This window comes from Haemaphysalis longicornis, unplaced genomic scaffold (assembly GCF_048455015.1).
Source record: "Haemaphysalis longicornis isolate Haplotype H1 unplaced genomic scaffold, Haemaphysalis longicornis Haplotype H1 scaffold_3, whole genome shotgun sequence".
Lineage (NCBI taxonomy): Eukaryota > Metazoa > Arthropoda > Arachnida > Ixodida > Ixodidae > Haemaphysalis > Haemaphysalis longicornis.
The window spans coordinates 50,503,426-50,517,818 of record NW_027526335.1 but is presented as its reverse complement, the minus strand read 5'-3'; the positions used below and the strand labels follow the sequence as shown (position 1 = coordinate 50,517,818).

The window sequence follows — 14,393 nt, the reverse complement described above, 5'->3', positions numbered from 1 at the left end:
TATGCAGACAAAACACAAGCTTGATTCATTCAAACAATTGCCTCGTTAGAATCATACTGACACCTCTTTTAGCGTTAAATTCACTCACATAAGCTATATAATTAACAAAAAAGGGAATGGACTTGTGACCACTGGCTCATTTGCCGTAACAGAACCTATGAGGTCATATGTGCCAGCGCTGCCATTGGCTGAGGCCTGCAAAAGCAAACGCAAATTAGGCAGGGCTTATAAGCTTGCCTAACGAGCTTTTTGCGCTTAAATTCAGGCGCAATATTTTTATAACAGGGAGAATGGTGGGGTAAACAGTGTGAGTTCAGCATAGCAGCACCGATGCGTACTGGTACTGCGTGCGCTATGCTTGTTTTACCTGCACAGCACTACGGCACTTTGGGATTGTCTCAGACGACACTGGCTGATTGGAGCAAGCGACGGTGTCTTACGTGACCATATTCGTCGAGGGAACACCATGTTTCACGAAACGATTATTTTAGATGCGATGCATCTCTTGCTCTGAGGCATGTCCCTCCTGCGTCGGCGTAGTCCGGCGTCCGCACGCCACCTGCGCATGCGCGACTCTCCTCCGCTCTTCTCTCCGACAGGTGTGCGCAACACTCTCACTCCGCCTCATTATCATAAACAACAGCTGTGTGCGCGCGCTTCGCTCGCTTCGCTCCGCTCCCGTCGCGCAAGTGTGCGCATACGCGACTCTCCTCCGCTGTCTCCTCTCCTTCAGGCGTTGTGAATGTAAAGCGGGTAGCGCGCTGCGATGATTCAGTCAGCGCCCGCTCTCGTTCGACTCCGCGTGACTTGCTTGACGACTTCCTGCTTGGCTTGATTCTTCCGATGAAGACATGATGGAAGCGACGGTCCCTTCAGCGAGTGGGCTGACACAATCCAATACCAGCGTCAGCGCAAGAGAATCAACCCAATGGAAACGCCAATTGAACCCCCCGATGCGTCGCATCACATCAGGGTTCCCTCGCGGGAAGATGGGCGTAATTTTTCCATCTTAACAAAAACAAGCCAGGTACAAATACGGTCAAAAACAAAGAAAATGCAGAAAACAGTCCGCCACGGTATGGTGGAACCATCTAGGTGAACTAACTGTAAACAAAGCTCCGCAGCAGCTTAAAGACAGGCTTGTGATGTTATTGCAGATGTCGTGAAAACACGCGATTTGGAGGCAGAATCAACGTTTTAACCTAAATTGATTAATTTCTCAGTGAATAAAGCATCGTTTGCTTCCGGACAAGCGCTGGGGGCACTATAAAACACGAAATCTTTTGAACAAAACGAATTTGTATTTTGTCTGCATGGCCCCTTTATGTCCTCTTCTTTACACAGGCCGACGGCAGGATGCGGCACAGCCGCGTTTACAACGCAAAGGCGAGCGTTATCTAGGGGTGTTGTACGAAACCCGCGTCGGACGAAACCGCAGCAGCCGCAGCAGCGCCCATAAAAAAAAAAAGAGAACACGCAAAGACAGCTTCGCCTTAAAGGACGAAAATTATGAGAAGAAAGCGTATTTGTGTAGGGCGTAGTCAATAAAACGTAGCGTACTTCCTGAGACGTGGTGGGTGGAAAAGAAATAATTGCAATGTGGTGTCGCCGGTTTTGCAAAACGTCATCCCACAGAATGGTAGTGCATGTAGTGAGGATTTAGCTGTGAGTGATCTTGTATTCCGAACTATGGTAGAAAAAATGGGATAATCTGCTGGCTGTCCTGGTCTGGTCGCAGCATGTCAGCCACTTGATGCTCTATGAGAACTCCGGTCACTTTTTTTTCGATTTCTCGGTAAGGCCAGTACTTAAGGGTGAAGTCTAGAGTGAAGATCAGTGTTTTTTCAAAGGGGTATTGGCTAGGAAAGAGTGTAAAATAGAGGGAATCATGCTGGTGTAACAATTGATATTCAATTCCCAGTACCAAAGGTTCCCTGTGCTCTAACATTGTTAGCATAAGAACAACTATTTCGACTGCTTGAGTAAGCGTTATTGTAGCACTGATTACACCTTCACGGAGATGGGTGCCGTATTCAGAAGGAATTAACAAAGACCAACGTATCTTTCTCCCAGTGACTGAGGGGACAGCAGTGTACAAGTGACATGCTATTATAGCATATATATTATATGCTGAACATTTCCTACGGCGCAAACTTTAGTGGCAATAATCTCAAGCGGAAACGCGTAAGCGAAATTCGGTTCTTTTATGGACGGCTTTCAGCAGATGTAAAGAACGTATTTCCGCAAAATAAAAGAAAAAAGTGGGAAGTACCAGACTGTTGAAATGGCATGATGAAAAACAGGCAGGATTTTTTGTTTACGACGTCCTCTTATGTTATATTGCTGCTAACAGGCAGCACGACTCCTTGCATATTGTGCACTTGGGAGTATTTTTGTGGGTGCTGTACCTTGTCAAACCATGTTTTGCGACGCCGTCCACGCTGCTCTGGAATAAAAGTTGGCGCTACAAGTTCACACTGATGCATGCCAATGAGCAGCACTGTATTCTATTCTTTTCAGGCAGGAATTAAGATTTAAGCCCATATAAACGCGCAGAACGGTCGCAGAACACTTACCTTTACTTTAATGTTCCTAGCACGAGCCGGGGTGTGAGATTTGTACCGTGGAAAATGTCGGAAACAACTGGCCCAGTGAGGCTTCCAGCGACAGAGCTATACGCGGAGCTGAGAATGTACCCTGGGCATGGTCTGACCTTCACGGAGACAGGTTTTCTAAGCCGGGACCAGATAGGCTTGTGTTTGTGGCAAAACGCTGTCAGCTTTTTATCTCTATTTGGCGGTTAAGCGACATTCCGTCCCGAGTGTGGCCTCGTGGCGGCGAACAACAGTTTCTCATGGCCAGATTTGAGGCTGTGGCATGCCATTGAAACTGCGTTAACGGTGAAAGGAAGAATGAAGTAAGAGAAAAATCCTTGAAACCTTCAAAGCTGTTGAACAGCATAACTTTTTGACAGGAATGTGGTTGGCGAGGTCTGTTTTATTTTTATGGTTCATTTATGGTCATAGTTCCCCGCGCTTCGTCTGAATATGCGAGCCATTAGCATTAACCTCCTCGGAATTTGCGCGCAGGCTGAGATTTTCATTCCAGCAAAACGTTGTGCTGCCACCTGAGCATAGCTGGTGGAGGTAGCGGCGGAAGTTTTAGTAGTTCTGTAACTTTTAAAAGCAAGGCCTTTTTAATACTTTCTCTCAGGCACGGCTGCTGTTGTTATGGTATTGCTTGGACGCGCCGCTGGGTTCCTTACCACATCACTAGGTGGCGCTCGAGCTTTGTGGGGAAGAAATAACAAAATGATGGGGTATGCATGGTCTGCGGAGAAGAAACAGAAAGTATGCAAAATTTGGCTTTTGCACCTTGAGAGTTGCTGCTGTGATATTACGGCACCACGTACACACCCAACGTGGTTACTTTCGCAACGATACGCTGGCAACTTAAGATTTAAATTTCCAGCTTTTTATACTCCGGTAGTACCAATATACCCCGAGACACAGTTGGAGCATGAGAAATGCTAGCGTTGGATTTGTATAAGCGGCTAATTAAAAGTTTATTACCCTTTGAAGTGAATTGCTTAGAACTCTGAAAGTGTTGTTTGCACTAAAATCTGATATATGTAGTTGAGATAAATGAGGAAATTGTGGTTGATCCTTCTGTCATAGGAATCGGTAAAACAAAAAAAAGTGAAATGTGCCTTCACAGGTGCATTTGAATGGTTATTGTGCATCGATATGAACTTGCACTTCGCTATTTATATTTAGTCGATATGGCAATGTTAGACGCATCAACATTAGACGCTGAATTACACGCGCCGAAGGATTGCGTAAATCCGATTGAAACCCCAGGCGCTCGCAAACCGCGCGAACGAAACAGAACGGGTTGTCAGCGAATCGTTTGGTGAAGTCACAGTGCGGTACAGCGATAGGAGCATGATTTGCGGGTCGGCAGCAGTCTTGTGGGTGTTCTTGGTGAGCGAAGTCTTGGTGACGGGTCTCTTCGGCAAAAGTGCGACCAAACTGGTCCTGCTGCGTGGCGTGTACGCCAGACGCGTGCGTTGCGACGAGCTCAGCTTGTGGAACGCGGCGGCGGCGTTCCACAAGCTGAGCGGCGTTCCGCATAGGCGGCGGACGAATAAACACAGTATAACCATTGTTTTGGTGCTCTTTGCCCTAGTTGGCATTGCGCAATAAACATCCAACCATCATCATCAATAAACACAGTAGCGTCCGCTGCTATACGCCGCCCTAGCGAGGCGCCAACTATCAGCGCTCATTAGCATCGTGACGAATTACTTCGCTTCACCTCTCCTAGATGGCAGCACGATTGGAATGGACAAGTTAGAGGGTAGAATATAAGGCGCGTTCGTACAGCTATCGGGGCATGACTTCATGGCTCAGTCGGTAGAGCGTTTCACTCCTTCCGTTGCGGCCAGCGCGTGATCATGGGCTCGAAACTTGGCGCCGCCGCGTCAATGGAACTTTTTGTGGTTATGTCATTCCCGTGACGGATATGACGTCGGTGAGGTTTGGGTACCCCGGCATAAAACACTTTTGTGTTAAAATTATAGAACAGCCTAATTCAGCATTAGTTAGTTGAACATTTGGCTCCCACCACTACACCACCATTCAGGACATACATAACGAGAGGCAAATATTTCAGTGCAGGCACCTGCATAAAACAAATTTGCTGGCACAATGCGACATTGATTATCTTCTGTGACTGTCCGTTTATTTCTTTGGGGTAGAAGCACTAAGTAAACACATTCTAAATGCATTTTATGAGTGTTGTTATGTTAGCTGCATGATACTAGATTTCCGACTATTACATACTGAGTACCGGATTCCCGCTTTTATGCGGAGAAATCACTATTTGAAATGTGTATCATCATGCATTACAACATTGGCTAACGTTATTCCCGAAAGCATTCATTTGGTCTGTGATCTGCTAACTCACGCATAAAAACGATTCTTAACAAAGAATGTAAGGAATACCTGTACTGATGCTCACTAGGCGATGTATTCTGAAGCGGTACGTATGTAAAAAGAATTGGCGAAGCTTGCACTGGTTGTGCAAGGCTAAAGAAACAGCAGAGCTTGCGGCCCCCGTCTCTTCGTCGGAGACCCGGCTGTTGCACCTCACATGGGTTTCCGGACGTGCCGCAGAAAGTTCTCCACGACTGGCATGCGCGTATAATTTTGTCCTCAGGTTTTCACATCTCTCGAAAAGTGGCCCGCGTTAGCCCGCGATAGAACCCAAGGAAACCGGCTTCGCGAACTCGGCGTCTGTAGCGCGAACGGGGCGCGAACGCTCGTGAACAGGCGAGGAGAACAGCATGCTAGAGATATATTGCCTCGAACGCTGGGAAGAGTGTTCTCGAAGGTCGAGCTGGCTGAAGCCGCACGCTACTTACGAGGCGAACGGTCGCATGTGCTCGGTATTTCTTATTTATATTTTTTTCTCGTAGCGCTACACGGCGGAACTAAAAGGTTAAACAGCACTTCTGGCTAAATATTCCTTTTCTAAAGAAAGAAATTGGTCGGCTCACTGCCTCAGCGTCCCGAGTTGTGCTCCGGCGTCATTTCATGAGCTCTAGCCTTGAAAAAAAAAACGCTCTTCATATCAATGATGTCAATTCTAATTTTCCCGATTAATATTGTAAAGTAGATAGTTGGACGACATATTGCTGCGTAAGGTAGCACGAGTCGAGCAAGTTGGGGAAACTAACCAAGTAATTAAGTAATGCCGTTTCGGGAGCGCTACGACTTCGTTGGTACGTTTTTAGAAACCAGTAGGAATCGGTATTATAGTAGTTGCCAGGAGGTGTTTTCTCAACGTTGATACCATGTGCGATTTGTCTCAGTAGCGCGAAAATGCAGCTAATTTCATTATGTATGCTCCACTTACAGTATACATCCTGGTTTATTTGCTTTGGTTTGGTGACTAGGGAAGTGAAAACGGTCAGACTCTTCTTTTATTGACCAAGGACGAATTGATTGTGGCCGCAACTGCAGATGCCTCCATGTCCAAAGCCCTGCTTGTCTTACCAGTTAATTTTCTAAACATTTACACCATAAGATTGCCAAGACGTCTTTCAGATTGTGTGAGTCCCGTCTGCTCATTGTGTGTTTTCTGTTGTTGGAAGCTGGGCTTTAATTTTAGTGAGCTGGTTTCTATGTGGTACTACTTCACGCGTAGAAAGTGAGGGGTTATTCACACAGACTGGCTTGCACTCTAGAATAGCCTTTCTTTTCACTGTTGTTAACATTGGTGAAGTGTCATTCCTATGGCTATCGGTATTCGAAGACCTCATACAAGGCAAGATGAATATAGAACCAACCCTGCTGCTCGAACAGTACTTTAATGTAGACGTTTTATGTCATTCATATCTTTTCACAGAATTTAATTTTTAGAGCTATTCCAGGGGCTGTTTTTGTTTTTGTGCAACGAAATTTGTTGGGGCATATGCATTATTTTTGCTTACAGCTATTCTTAGAAGCGGATATAAGGTTCACAGAACAACATGGACTGTAGGGGCGGAGGTATAGGCAAAGTGAAAAACATTTTGCATTCAGAACTCTCATGGGACTTACAGAATTTGTCTGAAGACTGGTGTTGCACGTATCTCCGGTAACACGGCGTTTTTAAATTTTTTGAACGGAAATTAACTCATAAAGAAGTAATTTCACTGCTGTTGTGCTATACATAAAGCACCTCAAACATCATGGGACAATGGATTTGAAAGCACGCTTCTTTGAAACATCCTTTACTCGTAGGTTACATTAAGCCAGTCTCACAACAGCACTCTAGAAAGCACCTAATAGAGTACAGGAAACATTTTTTTGTTGTGATAAGGTGTGTAAAATATAATGCTCAAAACTGATTATATTATTCGATTATTAAACGAAACATCTCAAAGCTAGAAAAGCTCGTTTATATTCAGGCCATGGAGGCAGCTAAGAGAGACACCTTCCAGAATCAGAACAATGTCATTGATAGTGTACGCTCATGATATTTTTGTGCCCACTGGCACCTTTTGCAGCATCCGCCCCCCCCCCCCTTCCCCCCACAAAACGAAAAAAGAAATGTTTAAATCAACTACTGCGTTATGAAAGGGGTATCATAATCAACTAACTCATTTAAAACCATTGTGTGAGAAAAATTTTCTTGTTCTTTTCTTAAAAGAACATTAGGCTGGTACAGTAATTGCTAACCATGCTTGCTAACATTTCTTTGAATTTTTTTTTCTGAATAATACTTTTTGTCCTTCCCCCTGTTTAAAGTACTCAAACCTTTTTTTTTCTGAGATAGTATTGCAGAATTTCTTGTTATAGTGTTTGCATATTCAATTGGCGTGCTAAACTGACCCGTACCTCGACTGCCTACATATTTTTTAACATTTTCGCATTTATTAACAGGACGTCCCCCCGACAGTTTTACTTTGGGACCTCCTTCTGTACTAATATCTACGTGCAATGTGTGTGTACCGAAAAATGTTTAATAAAATCCTTGAAAATCTTTGAAACTAAGTATTTTCGAGGATTAGGTATGTTGAGAGAAGAAAATGGTAGCGTAAATATTGTCTGCAAGCAACACATCGTGGATTCGCCGTCTGCGTTGTCACTTCAGGATGGGGTCATCCTCCTCCTCGCTGTATATTTTATCTTAAACTTATGATACTTATGTGCTTTTGAAAAGTTCTTGGGACCTCTACGGACAGCTCTTGGGAAGTACAAGCCATTTGACAGTGGCCCGGTGTCATTTAGGTGGAATTGTGTTGAAAGACTTGAACTGGTCCGCTTTACTTGAAGTTTTCAATTATTGAGAAGTTGAAGTCTCTCATGAAAGACTTGAAGGGGTCCGGTCTCAAGTCGCGGTTTAAATGACTTGTAGATGCAAGTGGCACGCTAACTGCAACACCGAAGCCGCGCTTTCCTTTGCGATTTTTCACCATTGGCACAAAGCGCAGGCTGCCTTTGCGGCTATATAGGTAATGTAGCTAAATGACCTGCATTGTAACGTTTTTATTATTCAAGTGTAGCTCATGAAAATTCTTTTGATGGCAGTGCTGCGGCCGATGTATGCAAACGTGACCGTGCTTCTTTGCACAGACGGCTTCGGGCTTTATTGATCAATTTTTGTACTGTATCTGAGCTGACACCCAAGCCCTAGAAGAACCGTAAATGTGCGTAGTTGACTTGAACAAGTTTCCTACTTTGAACAAATTTGCATTTCTTGCTTGGTAGAAGCAGTGCTTTGGTCACAAGAACACTGACATCAAGATAGGGGGGTTTCGATTATAAACTGGGAATTTTAGCTTTTAAGTAAAATGTTCGGGTTGAAAAAAATGCTTTCAAGAACGCTTGGTAAAATTGGTCACCTGTATGTATCAACGCTGGCTTGTTTGGTCCTTTAGGATGTGTGACTTGTTATTGCTGGAATTGATAGCGGGTTTATGTTTTGGCAGCTTGTTGTATTTTAAAGTGGGTAACATGCTTCCAGCTATCTCGCTTGTAAAATTTTGTAATTACCACACTGGCTTTTATGACACTTTTTGGATGAGTTATTTTACACAACTACAAATTGACGGGGCAAGTCACGTGCCTCAAGTGAAACGCCTTTTCAGGGCGCTTATAAAGTCACTTTTGGCTACAGTTAGCTTGATATTGGGCCTACGTCTGGGGTTAGAAAATGTACTGTTTTTAATATTCATGGTTTAATTGTAGTATATTGCCGCATTCTTTTGGCAAGCCTTCACGTGAAAATGTTTTATCCTTAATATTGGCTCGCAGCGCTTTTTTCAAACACGCTAGTACCAAATATACTCTTGTAGGTCTAGGGGATGTCTGTGTATGGCTTGTTTTTCGATCGTTTCCTGCAATTTAATAGCCAGCTGTATTTTTTGAACAGTGATGAATAAGCGTGGTGAGAGAGAGAGAGAGAGAGAGAGAGAGAGAGAGAGAGAGAGAGAGAGAGAGAGAGAGAGAGAGAGAGAGAGAGAGAGAGAGAGAGAGAGAGAGAGAGAGATAAATATTATCGGGGCATCTTGGTGAAGGTACCGGCCCTGGAGGAAAGATGGGGGGGGGGGGGGCGGCGGCGGTAAACCAACGTTGACTGTAGCTGAGAATAACCTTAGTTTTAGAGCAATTTTTTTTCCCAAACACCCAGGTGTCTGCGGCCCTAATTATTTTATTTTGTGCTGTGTGTACATCCGTAAAATGTGAGTGAACGCAGTGTGTGGTGCAGCGCTAAACTACACGGACACCAGCTATCTATTGTTTTTTAGTGCTTACATGCTCAAACTAGTTCTGCAAACCACGCTAGAGAATTGGCTCCGCAAAGAAACCGAATGTCCGTCAAACACACACAAAAAAAGATCAAGTTAAAGGGACAGACAACCGATTTTTGTCGCGTATATGTTCTCTAGCTCATATGAAAGCCAGCGTTTTATATAGCCGGGTAACCACAAGCAATTTTTAAACAAACTGGCGGAAATAATTTTAATTTGGCAGCAAACTTCCTGAAATCGGAAGGGTAGCGGTTCGTAGTGTCGAAACTTGACACTACAATATGTGTCCCTGTCACGTGACCTGCAAACCTAGCAGCTACTGTAACTGCTGAAACGTTTATTTACGTATTGAAAACGTTTCAACACAAGTATTTTTACAAGCTCAAATAGTGTATGTATTTCTATACATTACTTTGAAAATTCTAAAGACACGCCGCCCGCCGCCGCTGGGTTGCTCTCAGTGTGGCTAACTGAGTCACCATGCCCAGAATCAACGGCAGCGTTCAGTAAACAGACCCAGCGAAGGAGCTTTGACGATTCTGTCTGAGTCAGAGGCGTTTGTTCTGCCAAAATATTTGATTTCAGTCTCCAAATACGCCAATGGCAGCTTAAAAAAAAAAAAGAACATCGCGCCCGGGGAGAATTGAACTTCCCGCCTCCACAACGTGAAGCCAGATTCTACCTATCGTCTATCCCAACAGATGGCGCATTCGTGCAAAATAGACCGTTGCATAAAAAAGCACATAAAGGAACAGGAAAGCCTGCGATTCAAACTTTTTTAGCTGGGAACAAGTTTTTAAATATCGTTTTTTATTTCGCATACAGAAAAAAGTATGTTGCCGAGCTACTCTATGTCATGGTTGCCAGCATTAGTTTTGAGAGGGACACATACGGCTCGCAGATCAAAAAATTCGATTTAAAAAGTTCTAGAGCGTTAACAGCAAAACCGTTTCTCGTCAAGGTGCTTTAAGTGATGCCCTTTCATTTGGGATAGAGAATATATACTCGACAAAAATCGGTTGTCTGTCCCTTTAAGATTTCACAACAAAGATGTCAATGGCGGTATGGAAGAGAACGTCTGAAAAGGTAGAACAAATGAGTAAAGAAATGATTGCAACAACTATTGCGGAAGTAATTACGTGGTGGTTAATAAAAACGAACTGTGTGGCTCTTAGGCTTCTCCGATCATTTACTACCCACATTTTTTACGTTTGTAAGGCACGCACGTAAGCCTAACTACACCTACACACGCCGCAGGCACGCAGCCGTACCATCCGGCTGGACACCAAGCCTCTCGCATCTGTCGAGTTGATAGCAGCTGTAGATGCAGCCGTGCAAGCACCGTGTAATGTCGACGAATTCCCCGCGGAATTCCATGCGGAGCGCCTACTAGGCGTTCAAGGTTCGGCAGCCCATTGTCCCAATTAGCCGTCCCTTCCCCCCTCCTCTTTCAATTGCTTTCAGAGAAGGCAGCAATGTACAGAACAATACCCGCTTCTGCAATTTGGTCGAATTCCACGCACGAAGCGATGCCGATGTACACGAAGGGGGTGCCACTCATCTGACAGCACCGAGAAGTTTTGCTGGAAAACTCGACGAGGAGGTTTAATAAAGCGCTACTCCCTAGTATGTGTTATGCAAGGCTTTTCTTTGCGAGATTTTGTGGATTAATTTGTGCCAGCCGTGAAAATATTGAGTGCCGGGGGGGCAAGCTGTTGTAGGGAGCGCTGCGTTCACCCGACATTTGCGTCCAGAAAAGTAACAGTAATGGCAAGCGTAGCTACCGCTAAACGGACAACAAGAAACATCTCTCGTGACACTTGGGACCGCCTACGTGATTTGAAGGCGAACGCCTGGCGTACAACTGCGACGGATACCTTTTACATACTGGTCCACCCGGCAAAAAAAAGAGCCACGCAATTTCGCCTTCCTTACTCCATCTAATTCGTCTTTATCCATCTGAATGGATCTTATTCTACCTTAATTTTGACCTTAGTCAACCATAATTGACTCTAAGTCACATTAACGCCCCTTTGATCCCACCTTACTAATCATCACTACCAAAAACCATTAGTCAATCTCAATCCAACTTCATCCAGCTTACTAATCAGTGCTCTCAAACACTGATATTCATTCACGCTAATCACTGATCACGCTAAGTAACTGTGATATTCATTAAATGCCTTTCATACATGGCTGGGCTGATTTGTTTCGCTCCTGCCTTTCCTTGGGTTTTTGTACCATGCAGGTCGACGGCGAGATCATTCAATTTCACCTTCCAATGAGGCATATGAGGCTTCGCTTTGAAACTAGCGTTAAATATTTTTTACGCACGGAACCTAGTGCTCTTGTATTCCGCCTACGCGCGAGTGATTGATGCACTCTGTAACAGATGACAATTGTCATACGAAACTCCCGTTTATGCAACGGGCTGTCAGAAAGGCACGCCGATGGAGCCACGACTAGCCGCGGTGGTGGTTCTTTTGAGCATGTGACCACATGAGGGGCTGTTCCTGACCTTTTAGTGCGAAAGCCTTAGGTGTTAGATTAGCGAAAAAACAACGGAATATGTGAAGCGATATGCCTAATTTCCAATAGGATTTGACGGTTGTCATACGCGTGCCTCATAAAGAAAATATGAGGAGCACACCCATTTGCTGCAGCGCGTTTCGTAGCGTGTGCTTTGGAAATAAAACAGGCATCTACAGCCCGGCCTCACCCAGAGGCGTTCAAGTCACTGTGTCGCACTTAGTGCGGGTGATTCCTTCCCTTCTACTCCACTTTGCGCAGAATGCGCAGGAACACTCAATTACAAACTAAAGATTTCACATTTGCTACATCACAAGAAGTGCTTACAGATGTGAATTTTACTTTGTATATTTAAAGTTCGCTTCGAAGTGTCCATTTCGAGCGAATCGATAGGCTGAAAGCATACGACCCGGATGTGACGAAGCAGAAGCAAGGCACCAGGGGGTCAGTTTTCGTGCATATCATTGACCAGAGGCCTTGCAAGTGCTGGACCAGGATGAATTGTTCTTCCACTGCGAAGTTTCTGAGAAAGCTGTATAGCTTTCATTGGTACCTGTACGGCTGCAGTTCAGTTGCATGTCAAATTTGTCTTCGCAGAAACTTACTCCCCTTTGGGCATTTCCCATAAATCTCGTCGACTAACCCCTTTGTTTTTTTCGCGACATGCCATCTTGGCTCCTTCCTCCGGAAAATTCATTCATTCGTTCATTCATTCATTCGATTGTGCTGTTTGTCAATTAAAACTTCCCATACAGAGATAATGATAAGTTTTGTTTAGGTTAAGTTAGTTGAGGATGCGATATTTTCCCATTACTACTTCGGAAACAAAGTAAGTTCAGAAAATTAATAAGCGCGGGATAACGGGGCAACATTTAGCATTACTTTTACATGCACGCTTGGGAAGGCTTTGTGAAAACACCGACTCGATACTGCCGCTGTAGTTTGTTTCCGGTATGCGCTCAACAACAGCCGAGGCCTCCTGTGAGCCTGCCAATACACCCTACCGGCTTGTACCATTCATTTTAGTATGACTGTGCATGCGTATACTCTGACACAAACGCAAACAGTACACACATTCGTGTGGACAGAGATACACGAAATGTACTAAAACTGTGCAAGAAGATATGACTGTAAAAGTTCTATAATTTTTTAAAAATTTTAATAGGCGACTGTTGCTGATGCTATCGAAATATTACAACAGAATAATATCGTTTGTGCACAAAAATGATACAAAAGGGGAGGTTTGTGTGGTAAAACATTGAGCTCCAAGTTTGTGCACAAAAATGATACAAAAGGGGAGGTTTGTGTGGTAAAACATTGAGCTCCAAGTTGTAGATAAATGATATCTGGTGCTGCGTGCCTACATTTATTTCGAAGGATATATTTTTAGTCTGCACGCGCTTATTCGAGGAATGCATTGTGTTGTAATATTGTGTACCAGTTAATTAACCTTCATAGCACATTTGTCATTTGTCAATAAAACATTCAGAAACGTAAATAGTCTTCTGTGTTTTTTAGTTCAACATTAATGAACATGTTTTTTATACTTACCGAAAATACTGCATCATGAGGCGTAGTTCAAGGTGATTGGACATGGAATTTTGTGGTGTCCGTATTTGAATGCCTACACAACCTCCCCGAGCAGGTTAGACAAAATGTTCGAATAGAAATATAATTCACCTATTTTACACCTACAAAAACGTAATAAAGGTGTGTTCTGCATGTACAAACTATTAGGAGCTGGTCATCGCGGCGTGAACGTGAGCCTGTGGTGATTGAGGGCCACCAAGGGAATGTCGATGTCATTGAGGTCATGAATCTTCCCTTCTTCAGGCAGAATACGGTACTTCTGAAGGAGGCACGTGATGTACAGGAAGATCTCAACAGAGGCCAAAATCTCGCCGGGGCACATGCGTTTTCCTAGAAAAAATGAAAGAACAATATAGAGGGATCAAAATAATTGAGATGCATTTTTTAGGTTTTAGATATAGGTTCTAGATGTAGGTTCTAGACCTACGAAACAACATCGGCCTTCCAATCGGAATGAACGTTTATGGTTTTATGAACGAAGATGTCTTTTGAAGAAACATTTCGGACAAAATTCGCTGTTCTGTACTGGACTGGTCATAATCGCTTTGCTACTGGGGGGTCTTAAAATTACCTGGCCTACTCATATCGAGAGTACAATAATGAAAGTTTCTGAAGGTCTCATCACATTCCTTGGTTAGAGAGGGACTCACTGCTAGACTACACAAGGAAGCATGGTGTACAGAACTTCTCGTTCCCCGTCCATGTATTTCACAAGAACAGGCCAACGTTTCTACGCCGTTTTTTTGGTGGGAGAATACCTATACTGCATTGACATAACTTGTTTACGTTTCATGCTTTCCTTTGATAAACTGCCATTTCCAAAGCTATATGACGTTATTTTTTTTAAATTGAAAGCCTATGATTGTTAAGTTGGCGTAGAGCTTGGTTATTATGGCCACTTTTTGTCACCAGTTTTGAATTTCATGACCAGATTGAGATAAGGTGAGGCTAAATGGTTAAACGAGCATCTCGA

General features: G+C 43.9%; 2 protein-coding genes across 4 annotated transcripts in view; both read right to left on the bottom strand.

Moving 5' to 3' along the window:
* LOC144174441 (cytochrome P450 2A4-like) overlaps positions 1-14,393 on the bottom strand; it is a 98,772-nt gene that overhangs the window by 28,699 nt on the left and 55,680 nt on the right. The window contains exon 1 of one of the 3 annotated variants that reach the window (XM_077703162.1): positions 2,577-2,671. The exons of the other annotated variants lie outside the window; for them this stretch is intronic. The gene's annotated coding sequence lies outside the window, so the exon portion shown is untranslated. Of the gene's footprint in view, positions 1-2,576; positions 2,672-14,393 lie in introns of those variants that run through there. 3 annotated transcript variants of the gene reach the window in all.
* The window catches only part of LOC144174437 (cytochrome P450 2A4-like), a 45,340-nt gene continuing 41,037 nt past the window's right edge, over positions 10,091-14,393 (bottom strand). Inside the window, exon 9 of the mRNA XM_077703154.1 lies at positions 10,091-13,750. Within this exon, the coding sequence (XP_077559280.1) occupies positions 13,575-13,750 (176 nt within the window). The 3' untranslated portion in view covers positions 10,091-13,574. The remainder of the gene's footprint in view (positions 13,751-14,393) is intronic.